The sequence below is a fragment of the Teleopsis dalmanni genome, chromosome 2 (genome assembly GCF_002237135.1).
Source record: "Teleopsis dalmanni isolate 2A chromosome 2, ASM223713v2, whole genome shotgun sequence".
Classification (NCBI taxonomy): domain Eukaryota; kingdom Metazoa; phylum Arthropoda; class Insecta; order Diptera; family Diopsidae; genus Teleopsis; species Teleopsis dalmanni.
In genome coordinates, this window is record NC_051847.1 from 130,624,448 (window position 1) to 130,647,897 (window position 23,450).

The 23,450-nt window shown below is 29.0% G+C and overlaps 1 protein-coding gene across 1 annotated transcript; it reads right to left on the reverse strand.

The window, feature by feature from the left end:
• Positions 1-6,038: 6,038 nt before the first annotated feature.
• LOC119675716 lies at positions 6,039-11,287 on the reverse strand. The gene is made up of 2 exons (XM_038086921.1): positions 11,272-11,287; positions 6,039-6,403 (listed from the first exon to the last, which is right to left on the reverse strand). The coding sequence occupies exons 1-2, from the start codon at positions 11,285-11,287 to the stop codon at positions 6,039-6,041; spliced, it is 381 nt and encodes a 126-aa protein (XP_037942849.1).
• Positions 11,288-23,450: the final 12,163 nt, after the last annotated feature.

Genomic DNA, 23,450 nt, shown 5'->3' on the forward strand with positions numbered 1-23,450 from the left:
CACAAAATATTGAAAACCTAACTCAGATGCAGTAACGGAGCAGAGGAAAAAACTTGTACTCGTACATAAATAAATATTAAAATAAAGTGCTCATCTGCCAATTTGCTACATTGTGTAGCATTTGCATTGTTAATTTAAAGTGGAACACAGTAAACCGCAAATAACGCATGCAGCACAAAAGCTGCTTCGCTACAAATGTGCAAATTTACTGTGTAAACCTCTTTAATCTTTACCTCTTTGGAGTAAAAAATGTACATGAAAATAGAAAAAATTAGATATTAAGTAACCCTTGACTAAATTTAAAATTTCTTATAAATTTTTATTTTTTTTTTGGCTGTTTTGCGTATTGAATTACATGAAATCGAAAGTGTTTATTTGCTGTCGAAGGTGAAGTGGAAACGGGCGGCGTGAGTGCCGAATAATATACAATATTAGAAACAAACTGGATGGATTGTCTTGGATACTGCGAATTGTGTTGAGTATGGTAATGTCTGCAAATGTGGAAGAAGCACCTTGAGACCTGCTTTTTTTTACATAGTCAGATGGGAAAGTATGATAAATGAAGCTGAAGTGCTTTTTAATTGTTTCACAAAATGTTTATAAACATCAGTGAGGCAACATTTAATGAAACACTAATTGTTATGACAGGTATAAATAAAAAGATTTTGATTACGATAAATTTTGATATGCAAAATTATAATATAAACTATTAAGCAAAATTGAACTTTATTCAGGCGATACAGATTAGTAGAAAAAATAAAAAACGTATAGAGTTGGTAAGTTTTTAAATTGACTTATAGAAATATATACATATCAGAATAGGTAATAAAACAATACACTATATATATTTACTTATTATTGATATAAGATATATCACTGCGACCGTGGCATACATTGTGCCCCCTTCTATGCTTGGAGTATGTGTCCAAGCCTGTTACATTGATAAAGAGTAGTATAAAACCTACTTTACAGAGTTTAATTGCCTCTTCCGTAAGGATATACATTTCCAGGAGTCTTTTCCGTATGTGCTTTAGCGTAGGGCATTCTAACAGCACATGTGTGGCTGACTTTTCTTTTGCATTCATATATATGCACAATCTCGTTAGGTGGTATTTCAGCTTACAGTGTCCTGTTAAGATTCCTGTTGTGATACTAAGTTTTTCTTCTGATAAGTCCGTGCAATCATGGTATCTATTATTGTTATGGGTACCAATAAATGATTTGATTTGTTTTAATCATACCAGTGATCCTTTTTGTTTTGGTTCTTCTTCTACTTCTTGTACATATGTATTTTGTGAACAGGGATGTAGACTTTGAATGTAACATATGTGCCTTATATCTATAACATAGAATTGTCAGGTATTTGCGTGCTATGCCTGGGTGTTTCCTTTAACTTATTCTCAAATGAATAAATTCGATGATTGTAAATCGATTGCCATTTTTACTTGAATTTTAGTCCAATTCTTTTTACTATTATAAATAGCCAAATTATAATGTTATTTAATTTTGAACTTATGATTTCAATTCTTAATTTTTTATATATATGAAGAAAAACCATTTGTGAATTTATTGACTTAAGTAAATATGACTTAAGCCAATATTTCTCTCCCCTGATTACTGAAATAACTCAGACGATTGTAAAACATAGGTTAGATTTTTATTTTTCAGTAGCATTTCAATGTTTACAAAAATAAAGCCTGGAAAAAATATTTATATGTACATGTTTAGATGTTCTAATAACATACATAACATATACCATACAAAATAGAAAGCGTAGGACTCTTTATTAAGATAACGTACTTATAAGATAGTAATGACAAGTATTTGGAGACCTAACAGTGTCACCTTCAGATATATGACTATTCTGATAAGAAGTATATAGCGGTTGAAAACACAGAGGCTATATCTAAATTATAAAATTATTTATTGTGTTCTGCTTATTTTCTTAATCAGAAAACTGAAAACTTCTACTTCGAATATAATTTTCCTTCTGAATTTTTACAAGTTTTATGTTGTCAATATATTTAAATTATAATCCAGTTTACTGTGATTATCGAGAATATGGACAGCTACAAGTATATTCCAAAGCGAGTGTTAAAAGAATGATTCCATGAAATTAAATCTACATATTAATTCACACAGAATTGAAAACATTTCAGTTTTGAAAGAAACATAATTATTACAATATTCTGCAGCACAAGAGTAAACAAAGTATGATCGATTACTTTATTTCCTTTATTATATCTTACTGCCTAAGTTATTTAATATAGAAAGAAAATAATATTTCTCTTTATATATATGCAGATCTACATCAATATTGATAACTTACGTGGTTGAAGTCGTTAAATAAAAACCTAGAATTAATTGGTGGTATGCAGATTTGCTATTAAGTAAATATTTCATTATGATAATATGTATAAATTTAAAAAAAAACCCCGTTTATCTACCTATATTGAATTTAAGGTTCAATATAGGTAAAAATAGAAAAACAATTACTATTCAAGATATAATCAGTTAAGCATTTAAGCGTCAAGAGTATCTTGTAGCTATATTACATATTTTTTTTATCAATAGTATTTATATCTGGTTTCTATCAAATTGTGATTTAAACGGTTGATCGTTTTATATTCATCACACAATAAATCATGTTAAATAGTTTATTTAAGTTTTAATAAAAAGTATTAATTGTATTGTATGTGAGAATACCGTGATCGCAATATTTGGATTTAAATTTGAGTCGCATGTTAGGAAATTTAATATCTTATAATTGGTGAGTAGATTTTGTGTATCTTCAATCTATAGAGGATAAAAATGAAGATGGAAAACGTTCATTAAAGTGTGCTTTTAAACTACCTTAGTGTAAAATGGTGCTATAAAGCTGTCTACTTTTACTATATGTCAATATATTATTAATCACTTACTGATCACGTAATACTAAACTATAAATTAGGATTTGCCTCTATCGTGCTCGCTAACTCACAATAGATTTTTGAAACTTAAATTTAATGACATTTATCTGACGGTAAATATAAGTGACTTTTTATAGTTCTATATAAATCGCGAAAATATGTAAAATAACAAGTAGGTATATAGGCTATATATCTTGTAACTTCATAAATAATTCCTTAATATCATAGTTATATCTAGTTTCAGTCAAACTGTAATTCAATCGATTGATAGTGTTAACTATCGCCATGTAAAGAGTTATATTGATTTTCAATGAAAATTTATTTCATTTCAGACCCAAAGAAAAATAACCAAAACCTATAATACAAAATAATGTATTGGTATTATGTAGTTGTAATGTGGTAATGATTTTCATACAATATATAGTAAATATTATACATGAGAATATTATCACATATACACGTCGTATATTCTTTGGTTTTTAAGTTGGTAGTGGATATAAAATTATCATTACTTTCGATACTATAACGAAAAAGAAGGCTCATATCTGATCTATAATTTGTTTATAAAGTTCCAACATTTTTTGGCTATAAACGCCTAACACACTTAAGAAGTGACTAACTCTTCACTTTGTGCTTAAAGTATTAGTATTAGCAGTGTATCTATCGTTGCCAACAGCGTTCAATACCTCTTAAATTTTTGACAATAGATCAGTGCACGATTCGCTGCAATTAAAGAGCATCTTGCACCAAATCCGAGACAACTGCTGCTATCAACACTGCCTTCAGTTTTCAGTCAGCACTGCGCATCCAATTGCGAAAGTCAGTCACAACTTTAACAGAAAAACGACTGCAGTGGCGCATAAAATTAGTTTCATGTACTTACGTTTTTCATCTTTACTCCGTTTCTGCATTTTCGTCTCTTTGGTCTTATTTTTGAGTAAAAGGGCCTTTCATTGCTTAGTTGTAGTTTGAAATTTTAACGGGTATTTATCAAGTTGACTGCACGAGTCTCTGCACAACGATTCGTTATGCATCTCAATTCATTGGCACACAAGATAGACTTCGATGAAAACAAAGAAAAGCCACAGTTTTGGGAACAATCTTCGAAATTTAGCTAAATTAAGTTAATGATAAGTTCGTTTTATACGCTGGCGCCCCATAATCTTTATATTTACGTTGCAGCTTGTTAAGGAAACTCACTTCAATGGAATATTTCATTAACTTATAGCTTTTTGCAGTCTTTATTATTTGTATATTTTATTCAGATGAATTAAAATATTACTGATAGGGATTTATGGCTTGTTTGAGTGATATAAATGAATATCAATAAATTTAAGTTTGATTATTTGTTGTATTAAGCAACTTTAATTCAAGATATTAATTTAAAGCATTTCAATGATGTAAGTAGTTACATGAAATATTTATTATATTTTGGATAGCTTCCAAATAAAATATCGGTTTCATGTGCTAATTTTGATACTATTACAGAATCTTATTTATAACTTTCTAACACACCACTAGACTTATATGTAAGTTAAATATATTTTTGAATAATAAAAAAAACATTAATGCCCATCAGAGCAAATGAAGAATAAAGTTTTTAGGAATGAACAAGGATTGAGAAAATGTATTTTAAACAAACATTTAATGAAAAGAACAATTTTATTACATTTCTTAATGTGAATTACAAAGTACATTAAGTAAGTCAATTATTCATTATTTTATTACAAGTCAAAAAACGAACATCAGTCGATAGCCAAAATTAACAATTCAAACTTTTAAATTGAGATTAATTGTCAATTTAGAATGTATTATTCGAAGATTACGAATAGTTTTTATCATTATAGTTCATCTGCGTAATTTACTCTACGACTACATATGGGTTCTGATGTCTTTCAAAAAGCTTTCGATAATTTGTTATCGAGACAAATTTATAAGCGGTTTTAAAGTATTTTATTAAGAGTCTGAAAGCTTCATGTTAAGCTAGGGACAATAAGAATTAAGATCAATAAGTAATCAATGGTCATTATAAAATTTGTGATAATGAAGATATCGAGAAGAATATCCAGAAGAAAAGACATAAAATTGAATCCATATTGGTAGAATAGAGTAGAGTAGAGTGAAAATGACATTACGAATGGCTATGCTCAATCTTCCCTGTGGTTTGAGTGTTTATATTTTTATTTTAATTGTAAATACGTCAAAATAATAAAAATGAATAACAAATTTAAAAAAAGATAATTAAGTCTTGTGAATTGAAACCTACATATTCTTATTTGACAAAGTCTAATTTTAGTTAGTATATTAAAATGAAAATATGAAAGAAGTGTTGATACTGTTCGTATCGCCAACCAAATCTATTATATATTAATTTTAATCCTAGCTTTCATCGTTCTAACTATTATAATAACTAACATATATTTGTAATGAATAATAATATACAAAGTTTATATTAATAAAATTAAATTAGGTCATACTTTTTAATATTTTACTACAATAGCTAAATAAACTGAAATGTAAGTGTTAGCCAAGGCCCAGAAGTTTTTGGCCAATTAACAACAAATAATTTTAAACACCATTTATGTTGAAAATAATGTGTTGTCCATATTCGAATTTAAATGATTAATTGAAAACTTCCTTCTACATTCACTCTTAAAATATCTAAATATAATTTGCACGAATTTATTTAAAATTAATTTAACTGAATTCGCATAAATCACGAATGCAATAAATTTCCACAATGGAATAATTGACTTCCTCCATGATTTCTTTTAACTAAAAATACAACATAAATTACGAAATAATTTTCTTTTAAATCAAACTTCAACGAAATGAGATACAATTTCATTGTATTTCCAGTTATTGCGATTTTTTGCATCTTAAATTAAAATGCAAATTTATTAGACTTACGTCAATGTTGTACTTCGTCTGTTGAAGGGTCAATATCATAAAAACAAATAAAAAAATATTAATATGAAAAGCAATTCTCAAATCTATTATTATGTATTATGGACATCAAAGCCGAACTTTAAATGCAATTCCCTATGATCACGTCAGTGTTCAAGACTTTATTGTGCTGAAAATATGCATTTATCTCATAAACTAAAATATGACCAATATTGCATACATTTATAATAGTCTGAATTTGTTGATACTCGGATAAGCTATTGTGTTATAACTATAACCAACTTTGTGATCGCATAAAGCGGGAGGACGTAATGATGTCGAATAGCAAGATGAAAGATTTTTGATTGTTGACTGGTTTCGATTGTTGTGTTTCGGTACAAGTCGAGCTGCAACGCGTGTCATCCCCAATATATCACGTAGAATGTGATGAACGGATCCATATGAGATATTTAAGTCACGAGCAATCTCCCTTTCAGTCATACGACGATCTTCTAGCACAATTTTCTTGATTTTTGGCACGTTTTCTTCAGTATTTGATGTTGATGGACGTCCAGAACGAGGCAAATCTTCGATTACTCCACGACCCTCTTTGAATGATTTATACCACTAGTATGCCTGTGTTCGAGACATAGAAGAGTCCCCGTAAGCTTTCTGCATGATTTTCAATGCTTCAACACATGAAATTTCGTTCAAAACACAAAATTTCAAACAAATTCGTTGTTCAACTGTTTTTTCCATAGTAAAAATTGCTAAATGCACTTGAGGAAGTCTCACATTAACAGCTGCTGTAAACAAACTAATTGACAGAAGGCCCTCAAATTTGTACCATATATCAAGAAAGGGTGTACCAACATAATAAAAAAATTTTTGTGTAAGGTCTATTTCTTAAGGACAAAATAAATCCGAGCTGAAGGTATATATTCAAAGACTAGCAAAATATTGCATATTTTTATGATAAGAATATAGTTTCGCAGTTTTATGGAAAATTAATAAACCACAGAAGTAAGAGCAGTAAGTAGGTATGTTTAAAAAAAATATTTATTTAAAATACAAGTAGGATTGTTGCAAATTATTAAAAGTTAAAAAAAATCAAGATTGTAATATAAGATTGTAGTAATTATCTGTTCAATTCGGAAATAATTAACTTAGCGTGATATCTACAGAACTGCAAGCAAATCTTTTTATGATTTTGTTTAAAATTATATAATAGTATAACAAGGAGTTAGTATGACACTACCAGTCTTAGTCTGTAGAGAAAGGGAGTAACTATACTTTAACAAGACTTTTTAATGAGATTATTCTATAAAAATGAAAAGGAAAGTCATTCGAACTAACAGAAACAAATGACAGTACTTTTCTGTCTGATTAAAGTTAAAACATAAATATACCTATCTATCACTTATTGATAATGTTTATTAAAATTCTTAACCTGCAATGACATTTAGATAGTCGAAAATAGCACAGTCCAGTTAATGTGGAGCCTCATTCAGAAATACCAGGTTTATTAATTGGGAGGTATATTTTGATTAATTTAAAGGTTAATAAATAAAGTTTTTTATTTAGATTGTTGATATAGATACCGAATGTGTAATAATATATTAGTTATCTACATTTAAGGTAATACTGTCAAAATCCAAATCACTTAATGAAAAATTAATACTAATAATATTGCAGTTTAATACTTTAATTATTATGTATCAATATAAAATTAATAAATAAATTAAATAAATTAAGAAGTAAACATAACATGGTTGGCATGGATCAAAAACTTGGGTGATATTATGAGAACAGTGCCGAAATGTGTTGCATAGTTCCGAATGATGTTGGCTATTATAAATAGATTTTTCAACATAAAATAGATTATGGAGGTACTATCATCCTAAGCTTCTCGACCAGAAATCCTATTTGTTTTTCCATTTGTGCATTTGTTTTTATTTTTACTATTATAGAAATATAGAATGTATATCCCCAGATAAACTAATCCAAAATACAAACAATCAACAATAAGACAGCAAATCTAAACAAAACCAAAGAGGTTTATATGTGTTATTAAAATAGGTATTGTACTGAAATTTGACAACTAAATTTTTATAGTAGTGGAAAAATATATTAAATCTTTTATCAGTAATAAAAGTTTAAATAGATTCGAAAAAAATATACACGAAATTTAAGTTGATGTCACACTACAACTTCACCTCATCAACACTTTGTTTACAACCTTAAAATACTTATTAACAATTAATTATTTGTCGTACAAAGAATGTTTTCAACAGCCTGAGGATGGATTTCATTGACTTGGGCTATTGTTCGCAACAACGTGTCTATTTGTTAAACATTTCAAAAAAACTGTAATGAGTGAGGATCGTGCAATATTTATGCTAATCAGATGCAAATGTAGTGTATAATGATAATGATCTGTAGTACTGCAAACGTACGCTAAAGTGCCTGCCTATTGAAGAGCAAAATTGTTAAGTTTTCACTATTGTTGTCAGACTGACAAATATGTTGACAAATAAATATCTCTTTATATGCGGATATAGGAAGTATATTTGTTGTGAGAATACAATTTAGAGTTCGATACGGAATATCTTATAAGAATAAAATAAATTTGTTGACATGTCAACAAAAAAATTGTTTTGAGTATTGTTTAGAAATACAATAAAAAATTATTAACTGATATTTTATCAATACACCTACACATTGATGACTTCATCCATAGTTTAACTTATTACTTGAAATTTTTCAATTCAAATTAGGTTCAGTTTGATAGGATTTATTTATAACAGTTTTTTCTTTATACAATATAAAATTAACAAGTTTAACCAACAATGTTTTGAGATAGTCTTAACTGAAGTATATATAGGACGCTATTTTTTTAGTTCTATGGCTTGAGTAAAATAAGATGGCTTAAAAAAATATAAGTGAAGTTTTTCAGATTTGAATTAAAAAAGAATTCCTCTCGAGTTACTATATTAAATGGAACACGGCAATACCATCTCTGTATAAGGTACGTCTACATACAATGACGAACATAATTTTTTACTCAACAAGAATATTGAACTTTAGCATTATTTTTACTCCATTAATGTTGCGATTTTTAATTAACAAGAATATTTTTTAGATAAAATGCATAATTTGTAATGAAATTTATTTTATTTCATTATATTATTTTTTATATTTGATTTTTAAAATTAGAAAACCAAAAAAGTTCTAAATTGTGCTGAACAAAATTATTGAGACACTTTGGTTCTAATGAACAATTTTGACACAATTTCACACATTTGACAACCTATCATTTCTACATTATACCTAAGTGACGTGATGGTTTAGAACCTACGTAAAAACATATAATGCCTAATATAATAAGAAACTTAAGCCAGAAACATTCAGTATATGTAAAGGAGTAATTCAGCAAGCTTATCGACTTTTCGAACATTGTAATCTTTTCGCATGAAAGAAAATTTAATATATTTCGAAACAACGGCCACCAAATAGTTTGAAGAATACTAAACACCGAACTACAAAAAAAAAATCCTGCTATGTCTGTGAAACGTGGTGTTTGTATGGGAGTGCATGTCTGCTCCAGGTGTCGGCGAATTGAAATTCATTGACGACATTATGGACAAAAAATATTATATAGCTATCCTTATGAGAAGCAATAAAGGTATAATGCACAGAAAAGTGCCGAAATCTTGCCACATTCAACATGAGAATGATCCAAAACTACTGCTCATGATTTCACTCGCGTATCATGCAAAACACACATTGTCGCCTCCGCCCAATCTCCAGATCTCAACCCCATAGAACATTTGTTGGAATAATTGGATAGACCCTTAAAGAAGTACGCTATATTAATAAAGGCAGAACTGAAGGTAGCACTGCTCGAAAAGTGGCAAAATATTAGGCCAAAAACCACACAAAAATCGTTTTCTTCAACGCCAAACCGATTAGTAGCTGTTATTAAATAACAAATTTTGGCCACTAAATATTAATTATTACCTTAAATATTTTTTAAATTTTTTATTAAATTTTTTTTTTAATCTTTTTATTAGGTGTGCCAATAATTTTGTTCAGCCTAATTTAGTACTTTTTTGGTTTTTAAATTTCAAGAAATTAAATATAAGAGATAACATAATGAAATGAATTGAATTCCAAATTAAGCGTTTCGTCTAAAAAAATTTTTTGTTAATTAAAAATCGCATTATTAGCGAGGTAAAAATAGTGCTAAAGTTCAATATGGTTGCTGTGTCAATAATTATGTATATTCGTCACTGTATATTTAAATTAACAGCGTCTACAGTGCTATTTAACAGCATTAAAAATTAAAGAAAAATAATAGAAAAAAAAAGAATAATATCACACAAAATATATAAATATTTTCAATACAAACACAGATAACAGTAACCCAAAAGGTTTGATAATTTAATAAATTGGTGGAAGTAATAAATAAATTTTGAGAGAGAACTACAACTATCACTAAAACTGTGAATATCTGTAGGAAATGATACATTTTCAATCTTAAAACTAGACAATAGTTTTGAAAAATATATTAAGTATAAATTTCTTCATTAAGTTTATATTATACAATATGTCATTATACTATAATTAAAAATTTATCTAGTTAGCTACCTTAAATTAAATGTGGTGTATAAATTTATTTTAAAGTATATGTGATAATCACAGCATTATTAACTAATTCAAGTCAGTATTAACAGATTTTTATTATTATCAATGTATGTTAAAATATTTAGCATAACAGGATAACATATGAAATTTACGTAGTTACCTAATATTTCATTAATATTAAGTAATTAAACATTAAATTTTGCTTCAAATTTAAATTGAGCTTTTTGTTATATAAAAGAAAACCCTGAGTAGGAGTTTCGGAAACACCTTAAACATATCAGAATATATTAAAAATCAATGATCTTGTTGCCTTAAAATTACGTTGAGCTCATAAATAAAAAAAATAATGTTTAATTTTAATTAAACTCTCATTAAATTCGTCCTTCATTTCAGTGTATTTAATTTTAAAACTTATTACAAAAATTCAAATTAGATACCAAAGAAAAAATATCATGTTTCACGATTTACTTCATTAAAAGTAGACATTGAAGTGTTAATGTATGCGATACCTGAGCTGTCGAAGTGCAAAAGCCTATATTTAATGCAATAGACATTTTGAAGTTCATCAATGGAATGACTTGCTAAAAGTAGCGACAGAATACAGTGCGGAGGGTAGAGTACTTATGCGCTACTTACTTATGTATTAAAACGATTTCATATCAAAATAAGCTAACAATGCACCTACAAAACATTGCACATGCGCGTCTTGTAGGCTTGTGCACTTCGGCTGCTGTAAGCCCAACGAGTACCAATACGGACTTTATTACGATTTTTATATGTTGGCACAATTGTAATTATGTCGCGAGCGAAACCAACAATTTCGACTTACTCGCATTACCTAGCATTGTGGATGATGGCTTGAAGTCCAACACATACTTACTTTGCATACGCTGGATGAAGTTGAAATACTTTCGTAGTTAATTCCAAACAGATTCAGTTTTATTTGATTTTATTTCAATTTTGTATAACATTTGTTTTTATTATTGAAACCCAATAACGTTAACCAGCTTGACATTCGCATTGGTAGTTTAATCTGGAGGCATATGTGGTATTTAAGTTCAGCACTTTGACATAACAACAAACTTGACATTCAATGCGAGTGTAACGTACTCGTTAGAATTACGGGTGAGTTACTACTCGCCTTAAGTATGGTAACATGATATGAAGGAATGGTTAACAAATTGGGTCTTCAGTCAAAGACAATTGAAGTTCAACTGAAATTAAAAATTTTTATTGAAATACCTTTGTGTGATTTCAATTACCTGAAGAGTATCGACTCATTTAAAATTAACTTACTAAAACAGTATTACTTTTTTGTTTTGTTTCGCATAAAACTTTTATTGCTAATTAACATTTTTTATAATTTAAATTAACAATAGCATTGGCAATTTTTTGCTATATCTATGCTATCAGTTAGATCAAATTATATTTAACGAGTATACCATTAATTTATTATTAAGGAAGGGATAAAACAAGAACTCAACGTTTGCCAAATTAGATGCCAAACATACGTACATAATGCTTATAGAAACTATGCTACCGACCCAGTGTATATAAACATTAAGATTACATTCTGATCACATCAAGTATATAATAAATATGATTGACAATATTATTTAATATTGAAGGAGCATATAGCAAATGTACATGTAGTTTTTTGTATTGCAAAACTACAATATAACTTTTTAAAAAATTACCGAATTTAGTTAAGCTATCAACCTAAATAATGATAAATGCTGGAAACTATGGGAAAACGATACTCGAATAATCAAAAAACTCAGCATTGACTCAAGGAAGTCAAGGAGTCAAGGAATAATATATTAAACGATGATTACAGTAAATTAAACTATATCCAAGGTAGTGGTTCCAAGAACGGCCGGGTCTACGTCCCGGAGCCACTCGTCAAAGACGACCAAGTGCCGTTCGACCACCCCAAAGGGACTTCACAAGCAGGTATGTGTTTGTTTGACATAATCCTTTCATGTTATCTGTTTTCAGGTCCTGGTGGGTTACAACAACAACAACATATCCAAGGTAGTAATAATTATTTCCTTTAATATATTACTGTTTATATGTTTATGTATATGTTTATATATGTTTGAACATATCTGTACTGGTTTTCTTATTAACATATGCATAAAAAAAAAAACAAGTCCAAAGTTATTTTTTTACATTTGTATTTATTTTTCACCCGGTTTCTAGGTAGTTTTAAACCATTAGTTTTTTTTATCTTTTTAATATACGGTAATACTCTGGTATAACCTAACCTAACCTATTAGTGAGATTTTCTTGGAGAGTTTACCACAAATTATTTACTTATATATAACAATATTTTTATAAAGAGCAAATTTTTATTACTTGTATATATATCTGAACTATTTGAAAGATTTTTAAAACAAATGAGAAATTCCAACAGATCTATTATGTCACATATGATATGTGACCTAAACAACTGAAAGGGAAAGGTAATGTTTTTTTATCTATTATAAGAAAATGTTCAATCTTTTAAGAGTTAACGATGCCATATGTAACATATATCTGTATGCTCTCGGTCGAAGGCGGTACTGGCAATTTTAAATAGTTTAAATTGGAGTTTGTCAAAACTATATATTATACAGACTATAAAGATAATATATGAAATATAAAAATTCTAAACATTAAAAATTAATTAATTTGAATAAAGGAAAACAAAATGAGTCTTAGAAGGGCAATAGTAATCATTTTTATCTCATATATTTAAATTAGTTAGTTCATTTATGTATTTGAATTTAATTGTAAATGAAATGCTCATATGATTTTAACGGTTGACTAAAATTTTGCAACATATTTCCAGTGAACATCCACAATAGGTTGAGTTTTGAATTTTGATTTTTGATGTAAAACCTTACTCTAAGGATTTTAAGAGTAATAGGTTTTTTCTTTTGCAAGTAAATCGCAAAAGAACAACATTAAATAAGCACTAGTCTTGATGACAACTCTGCAAAATACGTAATAAAATTTAAAGTTAAAGTTTCGAAATTAAATAATAATTCTTTGCAATTATAAGTAAGAATATTTTATTTCTTACATGATTGTGAATAAAATTTGAATTTTAAGGGTTAAAGGTTAATTTTAAGGGTCAAATATTTGTTGATAGTTAAAAATTTTGCACGTTCTTCCAAAAATCGTTAACAATAGACGAATTTTTAGTCCTGGTAACCATGCGATTTAAGCTGCTTATTAGTTAAGCGGTTTAAAAACAAAAATAGACTAAATAAGCCAGAAGTGTTGTTGTTTCATATATTATTTTTAAAATAAGCGGTTGTTCTTTTGTGATTGTTTACAAAAGAAAAGGCCTATGTTGCTTCACATTTCTTCTCTGATAAGTTGCTAGTATTTTTTTTGCTATTTTGAAAGAAAATAATACGGTAATAATTAATTGTCGAATTCAAAATAGAAACAATAAAAAACATTAAATCGACGGAAATCATTCATCGAACTATTATTTTAATCGCTTAATTTTGATTGCAGTTGAATGATATTATGGTATATATGTGTAAGCTTGTTTTTGTCTATTTTAATGGATCATAAACTAACAGTTTGATAGTAAATTATGATAATCACAATCTATTGTGGAAACGAAACGAGCTTCAGTGATCTGAAGCACATAAAAGTTTTAAGATAAAACTAATAGACTAATGTTTATCGATAGTAGTAATATAACCACTTATTTAAGAGACAATTGTCGCTAAGCTCTAGGGGATGAGTTAAATTGCCACTTAAAATATATAAATTTCTTAATGCTTTTTTGTACAAAATTTAATAGGGCATTCTATTATTTTTGAACAAGATAAAACCAAAATGCAAATAACAAACAAAGAAATTCAACCATATATTAGAGTTATTTATTGTGGAACTGGTGTTGCAACGATTCACCAGTTGAAACAAGAATCCACTACTTATGCTTATTGTGTATCTTCTGCTCAAAAAGTTCTCGGATTTTGTGAATAAAACACACAAATTTAAATTTTATTCCAAATTTATTTTATCTCCTTCAAAATATGCTCCTTCTGAAGCGATAAACATATGCCAACGCTTAACCCAATTTCCATACACTTTTCGTAGCCCCGTGAAAGTATGGCTTTTAGTTTCTTCGGCGAATTCTCTTTTACCGATTCAATCGATTAAAAATGCTTACCACGAAGGGGCAATTTGAGTTTCGGGAACAGGAAAAAGTCGCAAGGCGCCAGATCTGGCGAATATGGTGCCTGAGCGATGACAGTGGTGCCGTGTTTCGTCTAAAAATCGCGTACAACAAGAATTTTCCATAGTAAAAATCGCTAAATGCACTTGAGGTAGTTTCACATTAACAGCTGCTGTAAACAAACTAATTGACAGATGGAGCTCAAATTTGTACCATTTGACAAGAAAGAGTGTACCAACATAACAAAAAAAACTTTTGAAAAAGGTCTGTTACTTAAGGAGTAGTTAGCAAACAACAGAAGGTATAAACAAATTGAGAGCAATATGCTTCGTTCTCTTGTTTTTAATATTATACCTCTTTCACAATAGAGCGTTGATTTGGCGAACATGTAAAATCATACAAAAATATGCTTTGTGGACTGTGAACCTATGATCAAGTAATGTTAACAGATATCAATTTTAACTATGTCAATATGTAAAATAATATATAGTAATAACTAGAATTAATATTATTAATAACAGAACGGTATACATAAGTCATTAAAACACGCTGCGATGAATACGAATGAATGTGTCCAAACTCCATGTAAGTACCATGTTCAGTTAATATAAATAATAGCGTATAAATCAATTTTTTGTCATTGAAGACAAGATTGCAACATCATCTATAGATCATCAGTTAAATCTTTAGACGATCTGATATAATTACAGCACCATCAGCTAGAAAGTAATTTATTAATATAAAAATATTTATTATATATGTGTACATATATTAAAATAAATATATATAATAATATATAAAATGCACGTTTTATTTATTATCTTTCAAATCAAGTACTAGTGAAAATACTAGTGCCGCGGAGTATAATACTAGGACAATTGACACCATTCTACTCCTTATGAATTATGATTACAAGTGGACTATGAAGCGACTAGTACAATACACTTGGGGACTAGTGAATTCATTAGGTTAGAACTGCTCAGGCACTGCTGGGTATGTTAAGTATAAGTTAAATAGACCATTTTTGAGAAATTTAGATTTTTTTGACTAAAGTTGTTTTAAAGCACACAGTTTTTGACACTAAACATTTTGTTTAATATTAAAATTTATAATATACATATCTTATCACTAAATTCAATTATAAATCACTTTTAATTGCAACCTGTTTTGCAGGAGATGAGTTTAATTAAGCCTTAAAACATGAAACGGCCTATTGTGATACCACAGAAAAGACACACAGACGATAGCTGTTATGCAGATTTGATATTCTCGATCAAGAAGTCAGTGTATCGTACTATTAGGTGGAATTGCATTTTGAAATATAAAATTGTAGGTTTCGATCAATCGCTTTATATAGCTATATAGCGTTGATAAGCATAAATTAAACTTTTTTCTCGTTAATCTAAATATTAATACCTAAAAACTAACAATAACGAATTGGTAGAGTTTTTTCTTTTCTACGATATGGTAACCAAACAGCATCTTCTACTGGCGACTTTTGTAAAACTTTTAAAGTATTAGCGCATTTGCTGATGCAAGTTATTGGCAAATATACATCATGTCACGCTTGTTAAATTCTTTATTTCCTTTGGCTAGAAACCGCAACTTTTAAATACCGCGTGCGCAAATTATTTTAAAACAGCATGAAGTGGTTTTGTTTTTTGAATATAAATAAAAATAGTTAGTAAAATAAAAGCTTGGCTGACTGACACTTGTTTACCAATAAACAATTGTGCACCACTGAACCTAAGCATCCCAAGTATTAAATTCGACTGCTGGAAATTGCACCTTTTGTGGTTACCATTTAGGTGTGCCATAAAATTATATGAAGGTCGTTTATAACCTACTAACTGTTAGTATGCATATTACTTCGCTTCTTAGCTAATGCTGATCCACCGACGATTCTTAAGTAGTTGTTAAATGGTGCAACTAAATATAAAATAAAAAATTCAACGTGAGGGTCACATGTGGTTACTTCGCTACTCAAATTAAATATCGTAAAATTTGATTTTTATGTGTGTCTAATTACAAACAACCAAATATAAATATGATTAAAAGTAAGTGCTAATGGTAACATAATCGTATTAACATTCAAACTAGTTAAGTTTGTTTATGGTTTATTAAGCACGTACTTCTGTGGCAACTCTTACTGAAGATGGGCGTTCGTGCTGCGGCTGGATTGAATATCAACCATTCTGAAAGGTTTGGAAAAATGTAAGAAACTTTACAATTTATTTGGTTAAACTGAGAAGTGCAAAAACTTGGCCACATCACCTTCAAATGAAGTGTGCCAATCATTTAGCTTGAAAAAATGGATATGCATTTTAAGTCCGCACATGAGTAACAAAAATATAAAAAGATATGTTCATGTTATACAAAATAAAAAAATGAAATGATCAGCTACAATAATATCTCACTCAACACTATGTAATAAAAATAATTACTTTAAGTTTCAATTTTATGGAATACTCTAGATCAGGGCTGTCCAAAGCACGGCTCACGGGCCACATGAGGCCCGCAGCTAATGCTTGTGCGGCCCGCGACATGTTTTTAATCTACCACAATTACTCAAATTTTCTTATGGTGTACTGGTAAAACTATATTATTTTGTTGTTATGGTATACCAAATAAATGAAGTTAAATTAATAAAACTAAATTCAAACATATAACCGAATTTTTATTTTGGTCGAAAACAACTATTAACGTGTGTATTTCTTTCTGCGGTCCTCCAATCTATACAGTGATTTGTATTGACCCGCAATTGCATTTGGTCTGGACAGCAGACAGAGCAGAGCAGAGGCTCTTGATCAAGGTTAAATGAATAGGATATCGTTATAAACCTTTTGAATTTTAAAGTTCATTGATTATTTGTAGTTTCAAGGAGGTCAATACAATTTGACTTCAAACTACCAATTGCAATAAAGAAAGCCAAAGCTCATATAAATATATGAATTCTTATTGAAAATATCAATTTTTATATGAAAAAAAACTCTTGCATAAAAAATTATTGTTATTTTGACTTTAATAAGTTACTTACTATAAACTTTTTTATGAAAAGGAATTTAAAATATAATTTTTAATTAAATGATTAGTATCTTTTGGGAAACAATATTAAGTTGTAATGAAAATAAACAAATATTTCAAAAATTTTAGAAAGTATAATTCATAAAAAATAATTTTGTCATATGACGGTGGCAATTAATTTTGTTCTCATGAATCGGAAAAGAGACCAAAAAATGTTTCCTTATGTGAGGCACAGTGGCAACCAGTAGGTTTAATGCTTTTAAGGTCGTGTCTGAAAGTTATAAATTGCGTTCGGTATTTCTTTGCCACATATTTTATAGCAATTTTATTCGAATAATTAATATTGTTAATTATTCAAGGTCAACAGATTTTATTAATTTTTTTTTTATATCTTTCCATGGTTTGCAACACTTCTTTTAAACTGAAATATTTATGCAGATCCCTAGTAAAGCCGCTTGCCATGCGGGTGGTATTTGAGTGTTCGGTAAGAAGTGCTGCCGAAAATATAAATTTAGACAAGTTTTTCAAATACTTAATTATAAAATAAATTCGCACGATTTTATATTGCAGCAAAATACAAATTAAATTTATAGATATATATTAAAAAATAAAAACTGCTTACTGTTTAAAAAAACACAAAAAAAAACTTAATTACGAGTGTGCAACTTATGTTGCTACTAATTATTAGCAACAAAACAATTGACAGCTGTGACAGGCTAACAATAGCCTCATGTTGCTAACCAATAATTGTTGTTGTGCTTATTAAATACGTGTAAATTTGTGTACAAATAAATATATTATTTTTTGTTACTTTTTGGATATATAAAGTTTTTAATAAAATACGAAAATAAATAGTGTGTAAAAGGTTATCAAAACATTATCTATAATAAAAAGTGAAAGTAACGACCCAATACATTGGATCTAGTACGCATGCAACCAACAATGCTATTTGTTATATACGAAATTTGTTAAGAATTGCAATATTTACTTATTTGTACTTATTTTCTTGAATTAGGTTATAGGTTTTTTATGTTACAAGCTTAAAATTGCAACACTAACGTGTTCAAATTGTGTACTATCAAGATCAACGCTGGGATTAAGGAGTGTTAACAATGTCTAATTGCCAATGTTGCTGTTGACATTGTTCATGTCCCTAAATATCACGTAGCAACATGCTCGTCTTCATTTCTGGTTAGCTTGGCAACATTTTGAAACTTTTAGGTGAAACAGTGAAGTAATTAAAAAGATTCACAGGAGATTGTGCAATTTGGATAAATAACACCGAAAAACATAAATATTTAGCAAATTCTCACATATGTTTGGTTATTGCTTGTTCTTATTTTTCAGTAAATAAAGATTCTTATTATACCCTTTACATTATCGTATATAATTGGTATATTAAGTTCATGAAGCTATGTACGACTCTTATACAAATAAATACTTGATCAACTTAATAAGATAAATAGAATTAGTAATTGATCATTCGATTGCCAATATATCTATTTGTGTTGTCTAAGTATCCGTATTCTGGCTCCTAGTTCTTCTAAGAATCAAATAAATATCGTAAAGATTAAGTACTGTAAAACCTAATAATTAATTAACAAGTATTAACTCCATCCACAATTCCATTTCTTATTGATTACACGTTTTAAACTTTAGTCACATTTTTTTGCTATTGTAATTCTTTCTACTTAAAGAATTTTTTGAATGATGTTAAGAAACTTTTCTATATACGTAAATATTTTATTTTGAAAAATATTATACAATCAAATTTTTATTATTATGTTGAAGCTGTTTTGAGCTAGTGCACTTAAGCACATATACTCTTTTTTAACTCGAGGTATTTTCAAAACCCCTCTTTACACCTTGACTAGATTATTGTTTATCACTTCATCAGACTAAGCAATAATTGACCTTAGATCTGCATACCTCTCCGATAAGCCTGTAACCATTCTGAGATTTGATAACGCGGTGCTGGTAAGTCTGGCAGTTTTCGCAAATAATTTCAGGGCTCTATCCTTTATGTATTTTTTAATCGGATCAATCTTGATGTCCTTGAGGATGTCATTCGTCCTAATGTACCATAGAATTTTGAAAAGTCTTCTCAGAGTCTGGCTTTGTGCAATTTCTAGCTGGTGAATAGTAGTGTTTGAAGCTTTCCTAAACGCTTCACAACCATATAGAATTGATGGACGAATTTTTTGGTTATAACCAAAGTTTAAGTTATTTAAAATCAAAATATAACCCCATATTAATAAGTAATAATTAAATTATTTTTACTTAAGAAAATATTCGAAATATCTGTTTTATTACAGATTGCTCTGTGATTGCTTTTACAGTCTCTATCCTTAGCTAATTATAACTTTTATACTTTTTGCTTGATATCTTGATCAGTCGCCACTCTTTTTAAGGTTTTGTATGTTCCATTTTCTACGATCGGCTTAAGTTATTCATTATTTCAAACCAAAATTTTCCTAACGAAATAAAATATTTGTTGGCAAAACATTTACTAAATGATACTATCTTTACAACTAAATAAGATATATCGTAGTTGTCATAGATGTAAATACACAATGAAGCACACGGTGTTTAGCCTCTAGTAACTATGAAAAAGACATCCTGAATATTATAATTACAAAAGGAAGAAAATACTCTATCACAATTCAGGAAAGTCACTGCATGAACTCAGCATTTATATAATATATATTACATTAGTAAAATAAATAAAATAAATAATTTCACAAATAAATTAAAAATTTTATACATGGCATCACGTTCACGTTGTACGGGGCCTAAGTTTAGGGTTACAAACACTATGATCAAAAGGAGTACGGATTTTAAATTATTACACCATAGTATTATAACTTTATGGTATTTATTGTTGTTACTTACAATTCACAAAGACATAAATTGGGCCAAAGATTGGGAAAATATGTATTTAGAATAGGGTCTTTCAATAATCAGTAATCGGAGTATGGATCTTAAATTATTAGACAATTGTATTGTAACTGTATACAAACGGAGTGAATATAATTCCTTTGTCGCGAATGCTGGGTTGTGATCTCACGACAATACTCAGCACATACCGAGCGTACTTTTTAAAAGTAGGGACGCTCTTTTTAATTTAAACCCTAAAGAATTTAATATATCTCAACGTGATTGTTCTTAATGTAATCGTCATAAAATAAAAAATATATGACAAAGACGTCTTTTTTTGATAAAATACTTCTGCCCGAAAAAGAAATTAAAGTCTTATTAAATGATAGCAAAACTAAAACCTGTACAAGTTTATGAAAAGTGTTTTAAGTTGCAGAAGATTAATTATTGAAGAATTTACATTAATAATAATGTTAATAATATGCCCTACTTTTTATATGCCAATCTGACACACAACAAATATGTTGTCAATTTAGATTTTAAGTAAAATTCTATAATTTTTGTAAATGCTTTACGAATTTCTTTGAATAAGTAAGAAATAATAAACAATAATAATAATATATCAGTAAATTTTAAAATTAGTAAAAGTTTGAAATGACTTTGATAATAAACAAATAAAAAGTGACAACATATACATATTGGTAGTGTCCTTTATAATTTAATCTGACCTGTAAATAAATGAAAACGATTAACTGAACTATAATATTTATTTTTAGTTGTTAGCAATCTTTTCTACAACGCTTCTACCCACTGAATATGTCAGTTTAATTAATTAATTATTTGAATTTAATTATTATTACAGTATAACCATATGTATATTATATATAGTAAGTCTATATATGAATATTAATTAAAGTATTATATGTGTATTTTCGATTAATTAATTTTAAAACTTGCAAACCTTTTTTTTCTCATAAAATTACATAAACATAATTTCTGCTGATCCACGTGCATAATCGAGTTTACTATAATCGCAAAAATAAAAAAATTAAAAAAAATTACGCATGAATTTCAGATGCGAAATTGATGACAAAAATATTTTGGACTGTGATCTCTTCGAGTGACGATTATGTGCGAACAATACATTAATTATGCGTGATGTTATGCTTTCGAAGTTATTTATTAAAGTTTATTGAAGTTGGTTGTTAATGTTGCAACGGTGTAATTGGATTGTTGCAGATTTAATATTGTAGGTATGAACAAAATTTACTAGAAATGTAAAATCGTAAAATCGAAACATATACTTAAATTGCATTTTAAACTTAGTGTAACTTAAGCGATTACAAGCCTTCTCCAATACTTAAACCTGGGTGGGAAAAATCTTAAGATACAAGGTTGCAAATATTTTAAGGGCATTAAATTTGTTATATTGAGTTACTAAACATAAACTAATATTATTAATAACAACTTCGCTGTCTTTGAAATTTCCAATAATATTTGTCAATAACAATATCGATTACATGTTCTCTTTTGTTGATACTATATAAGCAGTGCTTAATTTATCTTCCATCCGTTTAAAGAAAATATATTATTAAATGGCACACAACATCTGTTTACATTTAACCTAAACACGCTCAAACTGATTCCGTGATGAGTCAGTGGCACAGTCACAGGCACAGGCACATGCACCCACCACAACCTTTTATAGAAAACTTATGTTGACAATTATTGTGGACTTTCATTAAAATATTTATTGCTGTGACCTTTATTATTTGTGCTGGTGTACAACGGATTCGGTATGCATCATCGGAAAGTATTTTAATTCAATTTACATTTTAAACTGAGAAGCTGGAAACACCAGCAAATCGTTTACAGTAATTTTTAATGTCATAAAATGTAGTGCAGTAAGTACACAACTGCAGATTTTGTCTTTATCAATCCATATCCCACACTTTTTATGCATACTACACACTCGCAAACATGGAACATTAACTTAATGAACAAACACGAGATATCAATGGTAAATGCAAAAAGTGTTGCTGTTGTTGTCGTTGTTGTTGTGATTTTTTTTTTTTGGTATCGGACCTGGGGGAAAAATCTTCAAAAGATACAAATGGCCCGTACCATTTGCATGCCCGATTCATGCACGACTCAAATTGAGTCATACATGCCTACGGACTAAAAAGTCCCCTACATTCTCAACTCAAAATCCTGAAAATCCCTGCAGTACGACCAATTAAGGTATTCCTTCACAGGGCAGGTTAGAAGAGCACTTAGCGTGCATTCACTCCGATTGTGTACTAAGTATTTCGTCCGCTCTAACAGTATTTATTGTTCTAGAGATTATGCTCTTGTAAAAGCTCCATTCTTCGATGCTTGCCAACATCTACATTACCATAGTAGAAGGGCTGGATTCCCCAATTAGTGTCTCTAGATTTTGTCTAGTATCTACGAATCTTATACAGTCTCTAATTATGTGGTCAGGACTCTCAATTTTATCTGGACAGGACTGGCAGTACGGGTTACTTGCTAGCCTAAACCGGTATAAGTATTCACGGAAGCAGCCATGCCCCGTAAGAAACTGTGTTAATTGAAATCCCAAGTCTCCAGATCCTCGGTTAATCCAAACTCTTATATTTGGAATTAACGAATGCGTTCATCTTGATTTTTGGGAATGGTCCCACCTATGTTGCCATTCATTAAGGTATTTGTCTCTTATATCTAGATAAGACTCTGACAGAGATTGCCCAGTTTCAGTCGTTCGCCGACGAGAGCGCTGTAAGAAACTGTCTCTGGCCAAGAACGCTTCAAAGTCTATTGGCATGCGTCCAGCCAATACTCCCGCAGCATCGTCCGATACTGTACGGTAAGCACGGCAGATGCGTAGGTTTGACAATCTATGTGCACTTTTCATTACACGTGAA